Source organism: Thermobia domestica, chromosome 4 (genome assembly GCF_964235325.1).
Source record: "Thermobia domestica chromosome 4, izTheDome1.hap1.1, whole genome shotgun sequence".
NCBI lineage: Eukaryota > Metazoa > Arthropoda > Insecta > Zygentoma > Lepismatidae > Thermobia > Thermobia domestica.
The window spans coordinates 28333097-28356719 of NC_137457.1; the positions used below are offsets into that span (position 1 = coordinate 28333097).

At 35.9% G+C, this 23623-nt stretch overlaps 1 protein-coding gene across 1 annotated transcript in view; it reads right to left on the bottom strand.

The window, feature by feature from the left end:
* The window catches only part of LOC145683798 (exostosin-1-like), a 96147-nt gene that overhangs the window by 45321 nt on the left and 27203 nt on the right, over positions 1–23623 (bottom strand). Inside the window, exon 3 of the mRNA XM_081755384.1 lies at positions 5378–5635. Within this exon, the coding sequence (XP_081611510.1) occupies positions 5378–5635 (258 nt within the window). The remainder of the gene's footprint in view (positions 1–5377; positions 5636–23623) is intronic.

Below are 23623 nucleotides of genomic sequence, written 5' to 3' on the forward strand. Positions count from 1 at the left end.
AAAGCCCATCCCAGAGTTTGGAGCTCTTAAAAGTAGCAGTATTACAACGCACCGTCCCCCTCCCCCCAAAAGTCCGTCCTGGATCCGCTCCAGCCACTTATAGGAGTGCACCCACGCGGGGGGCCCACCGGATTCGGAACCCCTCAAAACTTCGTAATTAGACATACATATCTACAGTTTCCAAATAAAACTATACTTACATAGCAGAAAGGTTATTTATGTACTCTTGCAGCCTAACACTACACCTGTAGCCCTGGTTTTCGTATGATAAAAACAATCAAGTTGTATCATTTTTTTTTCTGAGAATACAGGTGACACTACTTAAAAACTTCTTATAGACTTTTCGAATGCAGAATAACACCTATTCAATAACACAGACATAATGTCTTGTAGTACTGGAAGCCCCATGCTTTGGATTCCTCCCAACAAAAATTTCTGTGTGCGCGCGTCTTGCCAAGAATGATCTTTTTCCGTCGGAAAACTAGCTACTGGTTTAAACGTCATTTACGATGATGCTTTGTGTGTATGAACATTCTAGATTCTATGTATGAGTAGTTGAAAGGTTCTATCACCATTATGCAGAAACACCCTGTATATAATAAGTGATGCTACAGCGTCATTTTCGTAAAACGATCCAACCAGCACACGCAGTGGGATAAAATATTCTTCCAAGTCGGGAGAGGAGAACACACAATATGGCAGAAGCGTAGCGAAGGGAGTTGGTAGAAAGCACAGCACAATCTGTATCATACTTCATCGTTGACAGGATGAAACATAGGTGGCTGTCGCTTCTGGAAATTGGACTTCAAGATTGCACGGAAGACTTCTTTACTTCCACTTCTCTCTCTCTCTCTCTCTCTCTCTCTCTCTCTCTCTCTCTATATATATATATATATATATATATATATATATATATATATATATATATATATATATATATACACGAGGGCTATTTTGTAAGTAGGGTTAATATTGCAATAAAAACGAAACAAGTAACTATTGTTCCAAAACATTTACGTCACTGTGAGAAGTGCATGTCTGTGTGTCATTGCTAGAAGAAGGTCGGTAGTAAATTGAGGGTCACGATGGTAGAATGGCTCATCTCTGGTGCGTGGCTCGATCCCGGCTCTCATAAGTAAGCTATGTGGTAAACAAACACCATGTGCGTTAGTTTTATCACGATTCTGCGGTTTTTGCATTCCACTATTTCATTCACTATTACCATAATCATAATCTCCCTTAACCACAGAACATAATCGTTGAACGTTCAACTTTAAAAACAATATAGTATATATACTAAATATACACTTAAAAATCAAGCTGTTTCAGTAAAATAAAAGCTATAATTTACATTTGTTAACAAAATTAAACTTCTTTCTATTAAAATAAAAAATGAAATGAAATCTTTAAGTTTTACGTCCCACGGTTATGCAGGCTAGGCTAAAGGAGACAGTGATGACGAGAAATGAATGAAATGGTGGAATGAAGAAACTGGGAGAAAAAAAGAGAATCCGAGAAAATCAATGCAAACGGTGTTGGTCCACCACAAAGCTCACTTGGTGCGAGCTAGGGTCGAACCAAGTACCTCATACTCTATTGAAAGAGAAACAATGGGTGACTTATATAAACTTTTTCATGAAGATTTAAATATATTTTTCGAGCAATTTTTTAATCACCTATGATTTTAAGTAATCGAATGAGAAACATTTTTCTCAACCCTACATTATGATAGTATAATGTCTTAGCTGAAACTACATTTAGGTACCTAATGTATGTGAAAGTTTTTTTTTTTTTTTTTTTTTTTAAGGATTACGTCGATACAAAAACATCTCTTTTGAGTGCCCAACAGTAGCCTGCTATCATATCTTGAAACATCTTTCCTGATAGTGCCTTCAGCTAAGTTATAAATCAATATTGCGGACTCAATCAGTATAGTAACACTTCGAGCGCTGGTCTCTGGACACAAGCTTTTCCAAGAATGCCGACCTTTTTAAATATATTTTCAAATATTAAATCTGGATATCTGGAATTTTTGTATCATATTTCGTTGACAAGTTTGAATCTCCCTCTTCTTCTTCTTCTTCTTCTTCTACTACTACTACTACTACTACTACTACTACTACTACTACTACTACTACTACTACTACTACTAATAATAATAATAATAATAATAATAATAATAATAATAATAATAATAATAATAATAATAAAGGTTGACAGAGAGAAGCACATGCATTATATCCTGCTTACCAAAAGAACAAGAATGAGCATGCATCATGTACTGATAAAATTAATAACTACAAAGTACAAAGAATAGCTTGTAGCGTCAATAGTGACGAATTTGGGAATTATTGCTGTCGTAATTCGAATGTAGGCGTTAGTTACAAACTAGTATCAAACGGTCGAAAGCAGTTTAAAGAACCCATAAAGTTTTACTGATAATATCAAATATCATAAGCGTTATTTAAGCTGTCGAATGCCAAGGGGTTGTATTTGTTATTGTTATAAAATATCTGGTGAGTTGAAAAAAAATTATATTTGTTATATTGATGAGGTAAATGTTTATGATTTACGTTACGTGTGGATTGAAATTGAAATGTAAGGCAAAGCTGTTTTTCATCAAATGGTTATAAGAATTGATTAAACTTATTCTATGAACTCTTTTAGGATTTATGGTATGTTGTTATACCTTGGCGTAGTATCGTCTTTGACCGCTTATTTAGGTTTTATAACAGGTATTTAAGCCATTTTTATTGGTCAAGTCAAGGATGGACCAAATAATACCTCAGATGTGTTTTGGGACTGGTGGTCAACTTTGCGGTGACAAGTGGGACGAAGGAACGTGACTTTATTTTTCTTTCTTAAGGCAAATTTTAAAAAATTTTCACGCCTTTAGCTTTCAAGATAATCAGATTGAAACTTTGCATACGAATTGTGTGTACGTTTTAGTGTTTCTCAAATTTTTTTCAGATCCCTACCTGAAACCAGGGCCGAGCCCAAGGGGCGCAACTGTTCCGAGGGGGTGATTTTTCAGGAAGAAATTCCGTCTTTTTTATTTTTCATTTTTCCGGTTCTGGTGTACAATACGGACATGTGAGTAATACCGTTGGAAAGGGCGCGTTATACTGAAGAAAATGACATTTGAACCATGACTCTAGGCCAAATAGTAATGACACAGTAAATTTATATATAGGGTGTTTCAAAACAACACCGACAACGTTTGGCAGGCGATTCCTGACACCAAGATAAGGCGAAAAGTATAGACCAACCTGGGTGTACAAATGCTTCCTTTCGGATTTATAGGCTGCCGAAAACATAAAAAAAAAGAGATTTAAAGGCCCATAGCTAAAAAATTATTGGACTTACCGTAGTCGGGTAAAGACTTCATTTAGAAACTAGTATGTGCCCTATCCAAATATCCAAGTTTCAAAATACTACGGTACTTCTACAACAATTTTTATAGAGGTAGTTGGTGAGTAATTCAATTTGTATGCCCGTAGCCGAACTCCCTCTATATATAGTTGTGTGAGTATCTTAGGATTATGTAACATATATTTTTGGCACATATTAGTTCTTAAGTGGAGTCTTGACCCAACTACGGTAGGTCTCATAGTTTTGGAGCTAAGGGCCTTTAAAATTCTTTTTTTTCTTTTGTTTGACAGCCTATAACTCCGAAAGGAAGCATTTGTGCACCCAGGTTGGTCTATACTTTTCGTCTTATCTTGGTGTCAAGAATCACCTGCCAAACATTGTCGGTGTTGTTTTGAAACACCCTGTATATATTAAATTCTGCTCAGATATATATTCAACTAATTTAGTTATTGTTAAAAGTTGTTATCAAGTTTTGCTATCCTATAAAGGATAGTTTTTGGACATAAGATTTTCTTTTATCCCAAATTGCCTTCTAAGTTCTAGATATTTGCATAATAATTAAATTCATCTGGTTACTAAAGTGCTTAAGCTATCCGTAAACCAATTAATTGAAATTAAATGTGGGGAATGTTTAAAAATTAGATTTGCATTCCTGACCGGTAACAGTGGGGCTAGTCTTAAAAGGAGCAGCTTCATGTTACAAAAGGAAACGGAATTTAATAAAAGAAACATCACATTTGTAAATGAAATATACAGTTTGTAAGGGAAATGTAAGTTGCTATACATTTACGGCTTCGAAAGATAATGCAAGGTGATTACGAAAATGCATGTTTGTTAAGAAAATGTGAGGTTTATAAAGGAAATTTAAATTAATACAGATAGTGTAGAATGTAAAGAAAACACAAGTTAGAAACCAAATTTCAAGTTTATACAAGAACTATAGCTTCCAAATTTAATGAACGAGGAAATTAAGGTTTAAAATGTACATTTATGTGAAGACAGAAAATATAAGGTTTATGAAGGAAGAAAATACGGGCAGTGTAAGATGTAAGGAAAATGCAAGTTAGAAAACAAAATGTCAAGTTTATACAAGAAATATAGTTTGCGAAGGTAATGTACGAGAAAATCAAGGTTTCTGAAGGAAATTAAGGTTTAAAATGGACATTTATATTAATAAAGAAAATATAAGGTTTCTAAAGGAAATGTACAGTTTGTACAGATACCGTAAATCAACAAGGAAATATGAACGTTATAAAAGAAACTTAATATTTTGAAAGGTAATACAAATGAACAAAGGAAATATTAAGCTTATAAAGTAAATGTAATGTTTTGAAAGCTAAAGCAAATGAACAAAGGAAATGTTATGCTTATAAAGGAAATGTAATGTTTTGAAAGGTAATACAAATGAACAAAGGAAATGTTAAGCTTATAAAGGAAATGTAAAATTTTGAAAGGTAAAGCAAATGAACAAAGGAAATGTTAAGCTTATAAAGGAAATGTAAAATTTTGAAAGGTAAAGCAAATGAACAAAGGAAATGTTAAGCTTATAAAGGAAATGTAAAATTTTGAAAGGTAATGCAAATGAATAAAGGAAATGTTAAGCTTATAAAGGAAATGTAATGTTTTGAAAGGTAATGCAAATGAATAAAGGAAATGTTAAGCTTATAAGGGAAAGGTAAACTAATAAAGGAAATATAAATTAATATAAGAAATCATAAAGCTTGTAAAAAAATAAAACGTTCCTTAAAGGAAATGAATGAAGTATGGAAAATCTAAAGTTACTAAAAGAAATTTAAATAAATAAAGCAGAAGTAAACTTATAAAGAAAATGTGAGATAATAAAGGAATATTCATTAAAATATAAACAAATTTATTTCGTGCGTGCGCTTACAGATATTTTCACCAACCAACTTACAGACCTTTCTGTATTTGAAGAATATTTTTTTAAAAGCAAGAGAGAAAAATCAGATAATACCAAAATATGTTAGTAGGTGTCGCTACTTACCCTCGACACATAGGCGCTTCTGGCAACATTCCTGATAAGCCTATACAAGGGCGACGCCATGCTCACTGAAGGGCCACTCAGCTGGGTGTAGATGACTGCGGTGAAGTTGTCACCAGGTTTTTCCCCGAGGGCTGACAGGTAGAAAGGATAGTGGCGCCAACTATCGGCAAACTGTGGTAACGTGAGCAAGGCGCCGGGGGTGGAGTTCCAAACAACACCATCTCTCCGGGGATGGCCCGGTAGCCGCTCTCGAATAATCTGTGGCAAAGAACATAAAAAAGATCTCTGTAAAACATCTGCATTCTTTCTAACATCAATGGATACATACTTTTTTTTAGAGCTTCACTTCACAACATTTACAACTAAAGGGTAAAAAGCTTTGTGTGTATGTTTTTTTTTTTTCCTTGCAGGTTAAAATGTTAGTCTCAACAGTACAAATGCGTTTCATTAACATACATATATCAAACAAATAAGAACTCTGATGCTTTTATACATTATACATAAAATTTGGAGCTTTGACTTTTGAGTAATTTATGTATGATGTTCTCGGGTTCGATTCCACGTGAAAGCTTAATTTTGATTAACCGTCATGGTATAACTATAGGCCAAATAGTGATAAACTATCGATGTTAGAAATAATAATTGATGATCTGTTCCGCATCAAGAATTAAATTTCAAAATATATTCCAGTAGCGACTCCTGCGGATGTCACATCGACGAAAATTAGCATTTTATCGCTCCTTACTATGGAAATTAGTACGTATTTCAATATTTTTTTCATGAGGTTGTATTGATAAAATGTTGATCCTTTGCCGATATGACTTCCTGCAACATAATGCGCTTGCATGACGATCCATCCACACTAAATCACTATTCTCGTTTTACTATTTAATCTCAACAGTGTTTGCGTAATTAAGAAAACATAATTTACAGTGAGTCAAATTTATTGTTTTAGTTGTTTATTGTGTGATAACCATTATGCTTTCAAATAAATAGATGACACGGGAGCTCAGTGAGAGAGTTCTTATGAGGAATTTCTGGTGTAGTGGTAAAGAAACAGACTCCTATCGAAGAGATGGAAGAGTTCTTACTTCTTGTGCGAAGAACGGTCATTGGTTAAATCCCAGACCATATTGACAAAACCTTAGGTGGCCAACGTAGGTGGGGACCGGTTGATTCCAGGGATTAGGAGTCAGCTTCTACCAGGTCCCAACGGCCTCCTCGGACGGTAGATGAGCAGGTAGATGCCAGGGCACATTCTTGTCCTTTGGAGGGCAAGCAGTCCTAAAAGGCGGATGAACCACAAGGTGGTCAACGGCATGAAGATGTGGAAAGGAAATGGGAATACTACCACATTATTTTTTTTCGAGAAGGGACGGAGAGAACAACCACAATAATGGTACTTCCTTAGATAAAATATTCCGGAAATAAAATAGACCCCTGATCGAACCTCCGGGCGGGAAGCACTCCGTGAACAATAATCAAAGATGAAAATAATAGTAACTTTTATTTCAGCATAGGAACTCGGACGTACATAAGCAGGCACACTTGAAGATTTAAAAGTGAAAATGGATAAATGTAACGTAAACGTAGTGGGCTTAAGTAAAGTCTGATGGTCAGAGAAAAGTAAAATAGTGTTGGAAAATTAAAGAGTGGAGGTGGAGTTAAAGCCGACAATAGTATCGCGATAGTAATAAGAAACAAAGTAGTAAAAAAGTGTAAAGAAAGTGTAATGCTGTAATAATTTCTGGTAAAGCTAAGTGCAAACCCAATGGATATCGTGATAATACAAGAGTATAAGTGAACAACCGACCATAATGACAATGAAATAGAGGAAATATATGACGAAATCAGTGACACTACATCAGGACGGAAGAGGTACAGTCAAGACCATAGGAATAAGAGACTTCAACAGTGTAGTGAGAGAAGAAGTTGTGAGGAAGGGGGTGCAATCATTCGGAGGCTGAAGAAAAGCACAAACAGAGATGCTTATCGACTTTGGTAAGCAAGATAATAATAGTAGTGAAGAATACGTACTTGAAGAAAAGAAAAAACATGTGCAAAAGTCCACGAGACAGGTGAAATGCTACCAAATAGATTACGTGCTTGTCAAGCAACATTTCAGGAATAGTTTATGGGACGGAAAAACACTACCAGGAGCGGACATGGATTCGGACCACAATCTCCTAGTGGTGGAAGTGCATGCTTGGGTAAAGTCAATTTTTTTTTTAAAAAAAAGAAGAAACTGAAAATCGAACGAACGAACTCTGGATACTGATATGGAAGAAGAGAGAAACAATTAAGCAAATTCAACTAGATGCACTGAACAACAATATTGACAGATGGGAAGAGCACCTGGAAAACCGTGGGTAACTAAAGCGATGTTTATGAAGATGGAACAACGCAGACGGGAGAAAACCATGGATACCAAAGAATATAGAAGGCTCAATAATGAATTGAGAAGCGAAACTAACAGAACTAGAAAGGGAAGTACATGGAGAAATAATGTGAAGAAATAATGGAACTTTAACGACGTGTAAGGTATGAAGTATGTGAAGAAATAATGGAACTTTAACAACGTGTAAAGTATGAAGTTTGTGAAGAAACAATGGAACTTTAACAACGTGTAAGGTATGATCTGATGTATCAGAAAACACACGAACTGTAAGAGAAAGCTACCAGAAGTATACGCACTTTTAGAATCGAAAATCGACCAAGTCACGTAGTTACCATTAACTTATTCTTACGATTAACGAAATAGAAAAGAAGACACACTGGAAACGTCCTCATAGAACTATCTAACTCTATGGCCTATGGAACCCGGAGGTTCAATGCCGCACTCACAAAAGCTGTCCACTGACTTCTATCCTTAGCTAACTGAACCCACTTTCTACTTTGTATTCCAATCTCTGCGAGATCTATCTTAATATTGTCATCCCATCTGCGCCTAGGTCTTCCTAATGATCATTTTCCGATTGGTCTTGCAGTCAAGACTTTGAAAGCATTTTTACTTTCTTCATATAGCGTAATTAAATCGATCAACAACGTAAAGTAACGTACAAGCGAATTATTCAACATAGACAGCTGTGAAGAGGAGCTGGACAGACTTTTATTCAGCAGTAAACTGACAATTGGCTATGGCATACATTTCTGCCATCCTAAATTGAACACATACTAATTTCCAGGTCTTCTCTCAGAAATGAAAATTCTGTGATGTACGCTGATTCAGTGGGTTATATTTTCTCACATTTTTCACTATTTTTGCAAGAAAAACGGTGATCCAAAGATAGCAAGAGGTTCTGGATCCACGGCTGAGTAAAAACAACTGCAAATATTTCTTATCTGATTGCTTCCAACAACATTTCTCGGTTGGATAAGCAAAGGGAAGACTTCTTGTTCTCTTATTGAAGAATGAACATTTGATAAAATGCAACCCAACGCTATCGGTACACCAGTATACTACGTTGGCCCGAAAACTGCTTTCCAAATACTAGATACTGTAAATGGTACATGGTGAAACCAAATCATTTATTTTTTCCCCTTAAATCTAATTTATTATTTTCCTTTTTTTTCCTTCAAATTTTAAGGGATTGGATTATATTCGAGTACTCTGCTTTTTACTATGCCCTATTACGTTATTTTTTCATTATTGTTTGCTTTTTCTGTCAAATCTTGTAACTTACATTTTACACACTTTCATACTAATCAGAGCCGTAACTTAATCCAGAACACAGAAACATTATCTCTCGCTCTAGCTAATCATTTAATTGTAAAATTAATGACGTTATTACAAATGTATTAGATTGCCTATATTCGCAGTCAGATAATTATGCATTAGTTGCTTGAATTGACAACAGAGAGCTGATTTGAGACATTTACATGGCGCCTTCTAACGGAAAAATTGCGAACTACAGCTTTCTAGAAGTTTTTGTTTTTTCAATTCACTGCAGGATATTAAATAAAGATGAAACATTAAATAGTTAGTAATTAGTAATTAGTAATTTTATAAAATGCACTTACAGGAGATTGTACAGACACCCACACCCACCCACCCATCCACACACACCGGATCCTATATATACAGGACCGGAACCAGGATTTTCGGAGGGGGGTGCACCAATAACTATCAGTACATCTGAATCAAATTTATTTTTTAAAAAATGCCTTTAGGCATCTGTGATGTGTATGAGGAACCGACTTAAACTATTGTGTTTAGCAAAACCGCTTTCTTATAAGCCCGAAACGGAAACATGACATGAAATTTTAGGAAAGTATTGCTATTTCCACTGCCAGTTTCTCACTTTAGACTGTGTATATTCAGAACGGAGGGGGGTCCACGTGCTCCGGTGCACCCCCTAAATCCGGCCATATATATATATATATATATATATATATATATATATATATATATATATATATATATCGCTCAAAAAAGTTGCTTCACAGTGGATTATGGCAAAGAGATACATAGAAACACTAAGTTACGGTAAATAATGAAAATGCTTTGCTTTATCTTAGCTTGAAGGCACAGGCTTCCTACACGTTTTTTGCTAACATTGAAAGCAATGATTAGTTATAGAAAAATTGTATTTAATTCATTGTATACGTATATGGCAGCATCTCTCACAAGGGAAGGTCCCACAAGTTGTCCCTAGAATTTGATTGCCACATAGCACATCTGATAAAGTATACTGAGAAATGAAAATTAGCAAAATTTAAGGTGCTATTGACCAGAAGGATAGGAGCTACGGAGCTTCAAAATTTGAATATCCAAAAAATTATATCATGGAATTATGTACGTTTAAAGTAAATATCTTCATAACCGTTAAAGCAATCAAAACAAAAGGTGCACTGTATAATGAGAACAAAATGCCGTATCGAAAACCACAAAAAGTTGTCATAGATGAAGCAGTGTTGCCAACTCATCATAAAAGTATTTTGTTTGAAATAGCACCATATACAAATGTGTACAGATTTAAAATGTACTATTATCACTAAACATAACACTGAAGTGTAGTGGTACTCTATTACTCTATCACGTGTGCTATGTGGCAACCAGATTTGAGCGACAACCTGTGGGGCCTTCCCTTGTCAGTACTTTAATAGTTTGCGGCCGATCCTGATATTGCTCAACGAATACTGTTGACCCATTTTTTAATAGCAGTTACGGTGCCCGTTTTAACAACAAAGTTTTTATTTCAATTTGTTTCAAGGTCTTTAATTTCTGGATGATCCTCGTATATATTTGAAGCTCCATAGTTAATATTGCACACTCGTCATTATTACTCACTGACTGATTATTATTGATACTCAACAGAACTCCGACCGACCGACAAAATGAAATGAAATGAAATCTTTTGAGTTTTACGTCCCACGGTTATGCCGGTTAGGATAAAGGAGACGGTGATGATGAGAAATGAATGAAATGGTGGAATGAAGAAAGTGGGAGGAAACGTGAGAACCCCGAGAAAACCCACGAGCACGGTGTTTGTCCACCACTAAGTCCACACGGCCCGAGCTGGGGTTGAACCAGAGACCCCAAGCACCGGAGATGAACGCTGTACCACTGAGCCACCGCGCCCCCCTCCGACCGACCGACGTATGCTTAGGACAAACACTGATTTTGTATATTACGAAAAAAACTAATTTATTCTATAACTAATTATTTTTATAACAAAATTGGTGAAGGGTTAATCCTGGACTATTATTGACTCTACCAAAAGGCTATATATATATAAAACGAAGAAATGGGACTAAAGCATTGGGCATGATTAAATGTTTAAGTGACATTTCTTAATCCTCAAACTTAGAAAGAGCACCTGCTGGTTTTAGTCTTAGTTTTCCATTTTATCCCTACTCAAAAAATGTCATTTTAATGCATTTTATAACAGCATTTTTAAGGGGGCCGCAGTGGCTCAGTGATAGAGCATTCACCTCTGGTGCATGGGGTCCTTGGTTCGATCCCAGCTCTCGCCAAGTGTACTTTGTGGTGCACAAACACCGTGTGTGAGAGTTTTATCGGGGTTCTCCCGTTTCCTCCCATTTTCTTCATTTCTCATAATCACCGCCTCTTTTAGCCTACCATACCCTACATAACTGTGGCACGTAAAACCTAACGATTTCATTTTTCCAGCATTTTTTTAAAAATAAATTTTGACGCTTTTTCATTTTCTCACTATTTTCTGGTGTGTCGCATTTTAGGATTAAATTTTCAACATATGGTTTTTGTATGTGGATTCCGAGACATCAATTGTCATACCTTCATACAGTATATACAGAGATACAAAAAAAAATAAATAAAAAATAAAAAAATAAATAAAATAAAATGAAATGCACCGATAAAAAAGTTGCAATAAAGAAATATTGAAAAATATGGAATTCACGGATGCTGTGATACTATTAAAAAAAAATCTAGATCGGGAAACTTATAGGGCTGCTATCGTATTCAAACTAAAATTTTAACGAACATTTCATCAAAAACGAAATATCCTGTTCTGAGAGCTTGTCATTTTTCTCTTGACACACACTCATATTTATATATATATATATATATATATATATATATATATATATATATATATATATATATATATATATATATATATATATATATATATATATATAAGACGATTATTCCTATTTGAATTTCTGCTTTTCTATCGGCAAGTGGTTGTTGAAAATAGAATGATGTATGAACAAATTGAATCTGTCAACACCAGCGTCATGTATAATATACCCTTCATTACGTTATCGTTTCCTCGCCTTGATTTTTTTTTTTTTTTTTTTTTAGAAATCATATTTTTCTTTTATTTTTCAAAAGAAAAAGTATATATATTCTAAGAATTGAATAGGTAAATGGAGAGAGCTTAACGTAGATGGATCGATATATATGTTATTATATTCAAACCGATCATTCGAAAACGGAAAAATGGTATTGCATGTACTTTGTATACGAGCTCAATGGCAGAAAATGAGAGAAATATAACAGGATATCGACGGTTTTTTCAATGTGTTCTAATGTGTTCCGTATTCTTTCATATTTCACGTTGTAAAAACACGGAACTGTATTTTGGGGATTTTTATTATTAATAGAATTAAAATTCTTATCTGGATTCAACTCTTTTGCACAAATTCAAGCTGTTTTATTCGTTTAGTTGAAGCCAGTATAAAACATTCTACAGCAAAATGCCCCAACTCGCGAGCCTGTGAGACTGTAAGCTGTACTAAATGGATAGCGACAGACACTCTGCGTCCGAGGGAGTGAGAAAACACCATTGAGGACACCTGTACATACGCGGAGTGATGATCGCCTTATTGTCCCTCACCGGATACAGAACACAGGCCTTTCTACGAAGTAGCATATTGCATACGACACCACAACCATACATGATAACGTGGGTTTTCTCAAGGTGCTTCCGTTTCCTCCCACATCATCATGCCAACAATTCTTCCATAATCATTCAATGACCTTGATCATTCGTATTCCTTAGCCTAAAGGGCACAAATGTGGGATGTTAAACTCAAAGATTTACCATTCATGATAATACACCATTATTACTGGTACATCTCAAATTTCTTCATTATTGAAACTCGAATACTGGACATTAAGGGAAGATAAATCAGAATATGCACGCAAAGAACCCAATAATCCTTCTCCTAGCCTATCGTTGGTTGAACCGACTCCCAGTGAGCACCCTACTCACCTTCAGTTGCAGTTTTCCCGCTTAGGGCAGTCAGTTGAAACCTTTACCACAAATAGAATATCACCGGTTGAACCAACTCCCAGTGAGCACCCTACTCACTTTCAGTTGCTCCCGCCTAGAGCGGTCAGTTTAAATCTCTATCACAAATAGCCTATCATTGGTTTGGATCGGCCCGCAGTGAGCACCCTACTCGCCTTCAATTGCAGTTCTCCCATATAGGACGGTCAATTTAAATCTTTATCACAAATAGCCTATCACTGGTAGAACTGACCCCCAGTGAACACCCTACTCATCTTCAGTTGCAGTTCTCCTGCCTAGGGCGGTCGGTTTAAACCTTTATCACAAATATGGTATGGAATACGCCCATTGCACGAAGGACCGAACTGAAGGTCGCAGTTACCTTTAATGGTGAAGGAAACTCCCCTACCAAGTGGGAGTCTACCGGGATCTCCAGTATCAGTGCCGGACGTTAAGAGAAGGTACACATTCTCTTGACCGAAGGCAAAGCTAGATACAGAACTTCACGATACGATCACATCCAGTAGAGTACACCGCTATCTGGGATACTCCTGGAACACCAAGCCTGCCTACCTTAGTTACGTTTAACATACTTCGCTGAGATACCACGTACACCACTGGAGACAATGGTACGTGTTAGATGTTCAGTAGGGAGACGGGATTAGGCCCTACTTGAACAGTAGGTTATTCTTCGCCTCAGCTCCTATGTCTGTCATTGTACCACATTTCTCTACAATGAAGATCAATGTATTGCTCATAGACGATTTGCTCAACCCTCCAATGTTATGGAATTCCAGATCAGAAGATCGGGTATTGGATGAATTTCTTCATTTTGTTTGTTTGGGGAACCCATCAAGGACAGTGAGCTCAGCCCTTATTAAGCGAGAGATTGAGCGAGCACGAGCTTCACCCACGTTAGTAAGTCTGAGTGATTTCCAAGTGTTACGCAAGAATGTATAGGCACATGTATAGATAGAACATATAAGCAGAATCTATAAGCAATTGTATAGGCAAATACAAAATCTATAAGCAATTGTATAGGCAGAATCTATTTTCAATTGTATAGGTAAAGGCAGAATCTATAGGCAAGTATATAGGCACAATCTATAGGCAAATTGTTGTAGCCATTTCCGAGAAAATCACTTTTATTTATTTTATTTTATTTTATTTATTTATTTTTTTGTTTTCATCCTTCAATAAGCTACTCTTCTTGGAATGTAAGAACAAAATTCACTCGCCTAGAGCTCATACCGTTCAATGGTATGAAATTCACCGAGGAGGAGAATTTCATACCGTTAGACGGTATGAGCTCTAGGCAAGAGAATAGAGATCGGAATGAACGGATGGACAGACATCGAGAAATCCGTTTTCCAATACGTACGAGCCATGAAACGTGTAAATCTGTTGAAATTTCGAATTCGATTTGTTTTTTCACGATCACCATACTTTCTTCTCTCCTATCCAGTAGCGGATCTAGAAGATGAAAACTGAAGGGGATAGCCAGTACCCAGACTATGCTGGGCATATCATGTGTTTACTATACACTTTCTATATAAATATAGCTCAATTGTTTCCGTCACTCAAAAAACTTTGGAGGCTAGGTGTCCCCCAGCCCCACGCTACATCCGCCACTGCTCCTATCATCGCTCTAAAGTATAAATGGGAGCGAAAAAAAAGAAAACCAACACATAACTAAGACTTAAGAGTCTTCATCCCGGCCAAATTAAAATACCGCTAATTTTACAGCAATTATGTGATATCTTCAAATAGATAAAAGATAAATCGAAATGTGGAACAAGAGCGCCCAAGACATTATTTTACATGAGAAACCGTTATCACGACTCACTTATCTGCTTTCGATTTCGAGCCATTTTGAAAATCGGCATTTATTTTCGCGTTTCTAAACAGCTGAAAACATAAAAGCCACTAGGTGACTTGTGATAACGGTACCTCACGCAAAATAATATTGTCTAGGGTGCTCTTGTTCCATATTTCAATTATCTTTTATCTATTTGAAGATATCACATAATTACTGTAAAATTAGCGGTATTTTAATTTCGCCGGGATGAAGACTCTTAAGAATGTTGAATGACAATAAATCGTCCATTAAAGAAAAAAGGTTTTATTTTCTTAACAAAAAATGAAAAGTGAAGAGAGAGGAAGATTTCTCAATTTTGTTATTCATCACAAGGAGTCTTTTCAGTTGATATATGCAGTGCCATTTGTTATTTTACTTCCAAATGTATTTTCTTTTCATCAGTAAAAAAAAGGAAGATGGAACAAGCAATAAAACACAACCATCATCCTCTTTGGAACATGGAATAAAAAGATATTTCTTTCCTTACATAAAAGAAATAATAAAGTATAACAAGTTCATTACAGGCTACATATGAAAAATATAAAAGGAAATTTAAATGGGAATGATTTAAGTAGGAAAAGAGGTAAATTTTGATAAATGCACATCGAAAGACTTACAAAAAAGTACTATACAAATGTAGCATGAATAGAATTTTCTTAAAATACTTACGACATTTCAAGTCGCTAAAACTTTATAATGAACATAGATACTAAAATAAAATTTGTCCTACACAGAAGTCCTTACCATGCCAAAGAAGCATTCAACAAGAAAAGATTACTCTTAACTACTAGGTTTAATATTGGAGTAAGTAAGAAGTTGGTCAAATGCTATATATGGCCTTAGACTGTATGATTGTATAGTATCTGAGACTTGAACATTACGGAAGTTAGAGAAGAAATATTTAGAGAGCTTTGAAACGTGGTATTGGAAGAAGATAGAGAACATAAAACAGACAGAGAGAGTAACAAACGACCATGTTTTAACGACCGGATAGGAGAGAAGAGGGCGCTTTTGACCAGCATCCTTCGGTAGGAAGGCCAATTGAATTGAACACATCTTGCGAAGAAATTGTCCCTTTCATAACGCCATAGAAGGAAAGATGGAAGGAAAGCAAGGAATAGGAAGAAGAAGAACACCAACTGATCGACGATTTGAAACATAGAAGAAAATATCGGGAGTTAAAAGAGGAAACTGAAGACCGAGAAAAAACGTGGAAGAAACATTTCGAAGCCCAAACGTAAAAAAAAAAAAAAAAAAAAAGACTGAAAACCTTATTAGTACCAGAACCCATTGTAATAATAACAATAATAGAAGTCCTTATAGAATTTTATCTGGCAATACTGCATGTCTGTCATCGTCATCGGTACACATCCAACTGGACAAAATTCATCACTCCAGTGCTAGGAGTCCCTGACTGGATTCCAGGATAAATGAGGTTGTAATGGACAACATCGTGTCCATGGGTTCTCCAGTTCTCCCTGACAATCTCAATCCATTATGTGTTTTATAAGTAGGCACTTTCATTAATCACGCATCTCCTTTAGCCTATTGGGCACAATTGGGCACACTTTCTGGGCAAAACTCACATCAATGCATTTTTGGAATCTTGTCCTGAAAGCTAGAAGGATTTACAGCGTTACTCATCGAAATGACGCGACTACAGCGTTTACAGCATTACTCACCGAAATGACCCGACTAAAGAGTTGAGTTGATTTTAGTTTAGCGTCTTTTTCAGCAGCGAGTCTATATGAGACGTGAACCTACTGATTAACGTGGAATCCGAACCACATGAGCTCCCGCCGGAAATCGAACCCGGATCTCCCACGCCAAAGGCAGCGTTACTCACCGAAATGACCTGATTACAGAGGTTACAACGTTATTCACCGCAATGACCCGACTATATGGTTTACAGCGTTACTCTGTAAAACGGCTTGACTGCAGAGTTTACTGCGTTACTCATGGAAATGTCCCGACTACAGGGTTACACCGTTTCTCACCGAAATGACCAGACTACAGGGTTTACAGCATTACTCACCGAAATGACCCGACTACAGGGTTTACAGCAGTACTCACCGAAATGACCCGACTACAGGGTTACATCGTTACTCACCGAAATGACCCGACTACAGGTTTTACACCATAATTCACCGAAAAACCCGATTACAGGGTTTGCAGCGTTACTGAATAGCCCGACTAGAGGGCTTGCAGCGTTACCGAATAACCCGAAAATAGGGTTTACAGCGTTACTCTCGGAAATGGCCTGACTACAGGATTTCAGCGTTAGAGAAATGACCCGACTACATGGCTTACAACATTACTCACCGAAATGACCCGACTATAGGGTTTACAGCATTACTCTCCGAAATGACCTGACTACAAAATCGACATTAGAAATCCTCAAAGGATTAACTTTTTAGCAGCTATTTATGTTTACTAGATTCATGCAATACCTTACCTCCTTCAAATCTCGAAGTTTGTCAAGTTGTAAATTTTCTCTTCAATTCTACTGAATTTTCACAATTTTATAGGATTTTTAACGACGATTAAAAATACATATTTTTATATCTGAAAACCTGTAATATATATATATATATATATATATATATATATATATATATATATATATATATATATATATATATATATATATATATATATATATATATATATATATATTTAATGTTACTTCACTTTGTTATTTCCTTCAAAAGGGGACAAATATCAAACATTTTTTCCCACCTTTAAATTTACGAGCCATATAAATATATGAAGACTTTTTGCTAGATTCAGAATATGGGTGTGATTGTATTCACTCTTGAAAATATTATATATATATATATATATATATATATATATATATATATATATATATATATATATATATATATATATATATATATATGGAATCATTAAATATAAAAAAGCATATAACTCAAACTGTATAAAAATGTTTCTGTTAATGCATCACATCAGTGTGAAGCATTACAAATTTAAACACAGCCTAAGAAGTTGAAGAGGAAGAATTCGGCTTCAGGAGAGGTAAGGGCACAAGAAATGCAATTGGATTATTAAAATTGATCAGTGAAAGGTTTATAGAAAAAGGGAAAGAGAGATATGTGGTGTTTATTGATCTTGGAAAGGCTTTTGACGCATGAATTGGAAACTGTTGTTGGAAGCTCTGAAGAAGGTTGAGTACGAATGGAAAGATCAAAGACTCATAAGAAACTTATACATGAACCAAACAGTACGCGTTGGTGGGAGGAAATGACAGAAGGGAGTACAATTGAATGGAGAGTTCGATAGGAATGCTGTTTCCCGCCAACATTATTTAAAAACTATCTAGAAGAGATGGTGAAGAAGAGCCTACGTAATGAAGATGGCATGGCGCTTGTTGAGAATCTGAAGAGAAAATCAATAAGATGTTAGAAAACTTGCGGAAAGGCTGTGAAGAATATGGGATGAAAAATTATTGTTAGAAATACAAAAGCCATGGTAACTGGAACGAAGGGATCGGCAGGATCGGACTGGCCAGGGCAGGATGGCAGGTTTTCCTGTTGGGGCCCTCTCTAAATATTATATTATATTATATATACATATATAAATGAATATTGAATAACTTGTCAAGTAAGATAAAACATGTTTGCTGTGTTGGAGCATAGTTACTCGCTATAGTTTATTCCGTTCCCAGAGTTCGGCATTGAAATGTGGTCTTGGAGTTCCATTATTGGAATGAAACTAACAGTAGTATTATAAAGTCATGTTTGGGGCCTTTTGTGGCATAGTAAGGATTTATTTCAACAATATGTAGAATGGAGCCACAGCATCATATTGTCTAAATGTGTATTGGTGCCCCATGTATGTCGAAATGAGACTGACTTTTATAAAGTGCTGTTGGGGCCCTCTGTTTCTCGTTTGACAAGTTATTGCAACACCATAAAAAAACAGAGCAGGTGCCCATCACGCGTAAACAAATCTGAAAGCTTTATGGAAAACGCCATGGATGCTTCGAAAGAGAGGGACTAATCATGGAGGCTTCTTTGAGCTCATTCTACTCGTCAGCAAATAAGATAATGTTCTGAACGAACATGTGCACGAGTCCATAAAACTGAGCAAGCGTAGGAACGAATTAGAAGAAAGAAAGGGGAGGGCAAAGGGAAAATGACCCGGTTCGTTAGTCATCTTTTTGTCGAAGACATTCATAAACAAACTCATACTCATTATAGAACACACCATTCAGCAGTACATTCTATCTGACATTTAAAAAAAAAAAAAAAAAAAAAGCTCAAACATTTAGTGTACTGATTCACTCGACTCAAGATGTTTCGTCACTGGAACAGCTTAGAGCAGTGATTCTCAAAGTGGGGTCTTCGAGGCCTAAAAAATTTAATTCTGTTGTAACAAAATGGAACTGACAGCTGTTATGCAAAAAAAAAAAAAAAGTATTTTTAAGATTAAGAAACTACAGCTGTGGGCAGTACGAGTACAAAATAATAACTATTCAGCATTTCCAGTGCTCAAGGATTTGGCTAATCTTTCAGGTGAAAAATTCTCTGCTGAAATGCACAGAACACTTGAAAGCATTAGCTGCAAATTTTCGAGAATATCTCCCTGTCCAACAGCCTGGTAATGGTTGGATTGAAAATCCTTTCACTAATGTAGAAATCCATGACATAAAAGCTATGAATTTCTCTAACACAGAACAAAAAAAGCTATTGGAACTATACTGCGATACTTTATGGAAAAACGTTTTCAAAGAAAATGAACTTTGTAGCTTTTGGTTGCGTGTGCGCTGTAAGTATGAAGAGTTGTCGAAAAAGGCACTGCAACATTTGATGTCTTTCCCTAACACTTACTTATGTGAGCAGACCTTTTCAGCTCTTTGCAGTACTAAAACCTTAAAGCGAAATTGCCTTAACGTGGTGGAATCGGACCTAAGATTGATGGTCACAAAACTTATTCCAGATTTTAATGCAATTATTGAAAAACACAAAGAATTTCATTCCTCACATTAGTGATCCCACATTTAAGAATATCAAGTGGATTTACTTTTTAAAAAAATGATTTTCAGTTTTGAAAGTTACTCTATTTACAACTGAAATTTTGTTCACTAGGAAATAATAATGTATCTTTAGAATAAATTACGTATTGCATAATTTTTCTTGATTTTTTCTTGTCAGTCGTAATTCTAATTAGTATATTTTTTAATACCACATGAAATTTCATATAGCATTGCAAGGGGGTCCGCAGATTACTTTCCGAATGAATAGGAAGTCCGTGTTATCGGAAAGTTTGAGAACCACTGGCTTAGAGTGGTTGTTCGCTACTTAATCAATAGAAAAGCGCTTGAACGTCTTCAGAGTTTTGTTTTGGCTCATGATACGACCGGATTGGGTATATATCAACTGGTGAAAGACATGCTCAATAAGCATGGTGTACCTATGGCAAACGTGGTGGATTGTTCATGGGGCGTGGAATATAAAAGGTTGCTACGAAGGCGTGCAGAGTTATTTGAAACAGGATAATCCTGAAAATCGGTGCACACATTGTATGGCTCATGTCCTTAATTTGGTAATGGTAGATTCCACAGAGCAAGATGAAGCAGCAGTGAATATATTTGGTATCACTCAGACAAGCGCAGTGTTGCTGTCTGAATTACATTTAGCACATGGATGTGTGGATGGAATAATACTGGAAATGACTGGAAATTACACTGGAATGAGTACAGAATTATACTGGAAATGACAAGCTTTGAAGGCTTCAAAAAATTGGAGCTACTCGTTGGTTGAGTAAACACAGAGCTTTAAATGCGATCATTGATACCCACATTCATCAAGGGAAAGACCAAGATGCAATAGTCTTCCAAAGCAACCGATTTCTGACTTTTCTATTGTTCCTAAACGACGTTACAACCAGCAGACAGTTCGATGCAAAAACGAAGTTTCAAGTCCAGACCATTATGTTGCATAAATGGTATGAATCCCAAACCATTGTTATGTGTGCTGTGTATGATGACCTATTCGAGTTAACAACTCCAGTCTCAAAATATTTACAGTCACAAGCTCTGAAATACACCCCTGCTTGGAATTTAGTAGCAAAATTACGTGAACTTCAACACTAGGTTAAGGAATTTGCAAAAGTATATGACAAAGCAAAAGACTTTTGCAAAGCAACGAATCTGCAATTAAGGGAATATTATATTGACATTGAGATTGAAGATTTTTCTATTCGTCGGCTATCGAAGAAGAAAAGAATGGCTGATGAGAGAGGCAAAGACTTGAACCCATCAGACCTCTTTAAAGTGGAACATTATTATGAGATTTTGAATGTAGCAGTAAATAGTGTGCAATAAAGGTTTGAACCTTCTTGTCAATTATTTAAAGATTTGCGGTTGCTAGATCCTAAATGTTTCAACGAAATAAAATAAAAAACGGCTTACAGAGAATGCATTTGCAGCAACTGCAACAAAGTTAAACCTCGATAAGGCTCAACTATCGAAAGAACTTGTAAAATTCACAAACATGTACGAAGTTTTATCTGTTTGTGTCGTAACCTTCAAAAAAATTGGAGAAACTACCAAACAGGAATGCATCGAAGGCGATTTCAATGATCCGAAGGAAAAGGAGGATAAGAAAGTGTAAAAACTTGTAAGAGTTAGTGGCACATGCTTGTCCTGTGTAGCAGATATTCATTTTGACCTTATACAACAGAAGAGCTCATTAAATGCACTCTATGTCGCCTATAAATATACCATAACATTACCATATACCCATATATGCTGCAAACGAGTATTCTGAAAACTGAAATTAATTAAAACAAAATTGCGCTTTCTCCTGTCTCAGGACATATTGGAAACTTTATATTAATCAGCATGGAATATGATGTCTCTAGTATTATCAACGTTGAGAAGGTTGAGTTGAGTTGATTTTGAGTTTAATGTTCCTTTCAGTAGTGAGGCTATATGACATGGGACCTACTGATTAACCACATGAGCTCCCACCGGGAATCGAACCCGAGTCTCACACACCAAAGGCGCGTACGTTAACCGCTTAGCCACGAGGGACCTCAGTGTTGAAAAGGTGTTAGAAAAGCTCTGTGAATCTTCCGTAGAACTGGAGAGGTTGTTGACGCTTTTAACATAGTGAGTGGTTAGCTTCTTGTGTTTCCTTTAACTTTGAGTCTCCCAGCAGTGCCATAATATGATTCAGTAATATTTCTTATATACTTAAATACTTATAATAAACCATATACCTGGGTGTTCATATCAGCTTTTGGTTTCCTAAAGACATATAGACTATAAATAAAATTTGATACACACATACATTAGGAAACAAAAGATAAAATCTTAAAATGTTTCAACATATAATTGAAGGCTTTTGTGTGTCCAACGAAACAATATTCGTGAAGCAACCATTTCATCTTTTTGTGAATATTAACTCTAATTTCAAATTATATTGGTAATGCTCTAGTTAGCATTTTATGAAACCCCATTGGAAATAGTCATTACAATGAGCAGAAGAAGAAAAGAAATAAGACGAAACTTAGTATACTTTGTGAGGCTTCTACATGTTATATGGGAAGGGAAGATGGGTTCCAAGTGACACTCCTATCGGGACCCTATACCCCTCAGTCTGAGACTGGGGATCGGCGTCAAATATAGAAGTAGGAGGGGGAAAGTAGAACAGGTGAGTTGTTTTTGATATCTGTGAAACATTATTAGTGATGATATGAAGTGTGAATGTGAAATAAAAGCAAGGATAGGAATCGCGAAATAATCCTTTAGCAGGAAGAATACTACTTTGTGGGACCTTGAACAAAGAGTTGAGAAAAAGACTAATAAAGTCTTTCGTGTGGAGTATTGTGCTGTATGGGTCGAAAACATAGACCATCACTCAAAAATGATAAAAAACGTTTCGAAATGTACGTGTCGAGAAGAATGGACAGAATTAGTTGGGTTGAGCGGAAAACGAATGAGAGGGTGTTAGAAATTTTAGAGGAGAAAAAAAAAAAAGAATTTTAGGTATTATTAAGAAGAGGAAGAGAAACTGGATGGGAGGTTTAAGAGGGTATGGTGGCACAAAAAACGGGAAGGGGGTGAAGGAGATTACAATTAATGGACGATATCAAAACAGAGAAATAGTACGTGAAGACGAAGAGGTTAGCGGAAGACTGTGAAGAATGCAAGCTTCTCAGTTGCAGCACGTGACCTTCCAATAAAGGCAGAATAATTCCTATGATGATAATGGTAAATAATTGACATCTACTGCTCCTCTGGTTGGGCAACCCTGACAGATAGAGCAGAAAATCACCCACAGCTAACCCTCCCAACTACTGCTCCCCTACTTCATATTTCGTGAACACAACAGCAGCAACTCCAGAAAAAGAAAAATCCATTCATTTATCAGACAGGTAATGCTTAACAAATACACTCGTTCATCAGAGGAGTGATACTTAACATTATCAATATAAAACAATACAATTTCATAAAAAAAGATAATTCTTTCATTTAACCACAATTTAACTAAACAAAAGACTGAAAGATCCGGGAAGACAAAGGCAAAAATGATGAATTCGATTTTGGTTTGTTTTTGAGAACAATATGAAGAATAATGCGATGCGTAATAACTAAAACCCATGAATTGGTGGCGAATCCTCAGTGGTGATGATCGT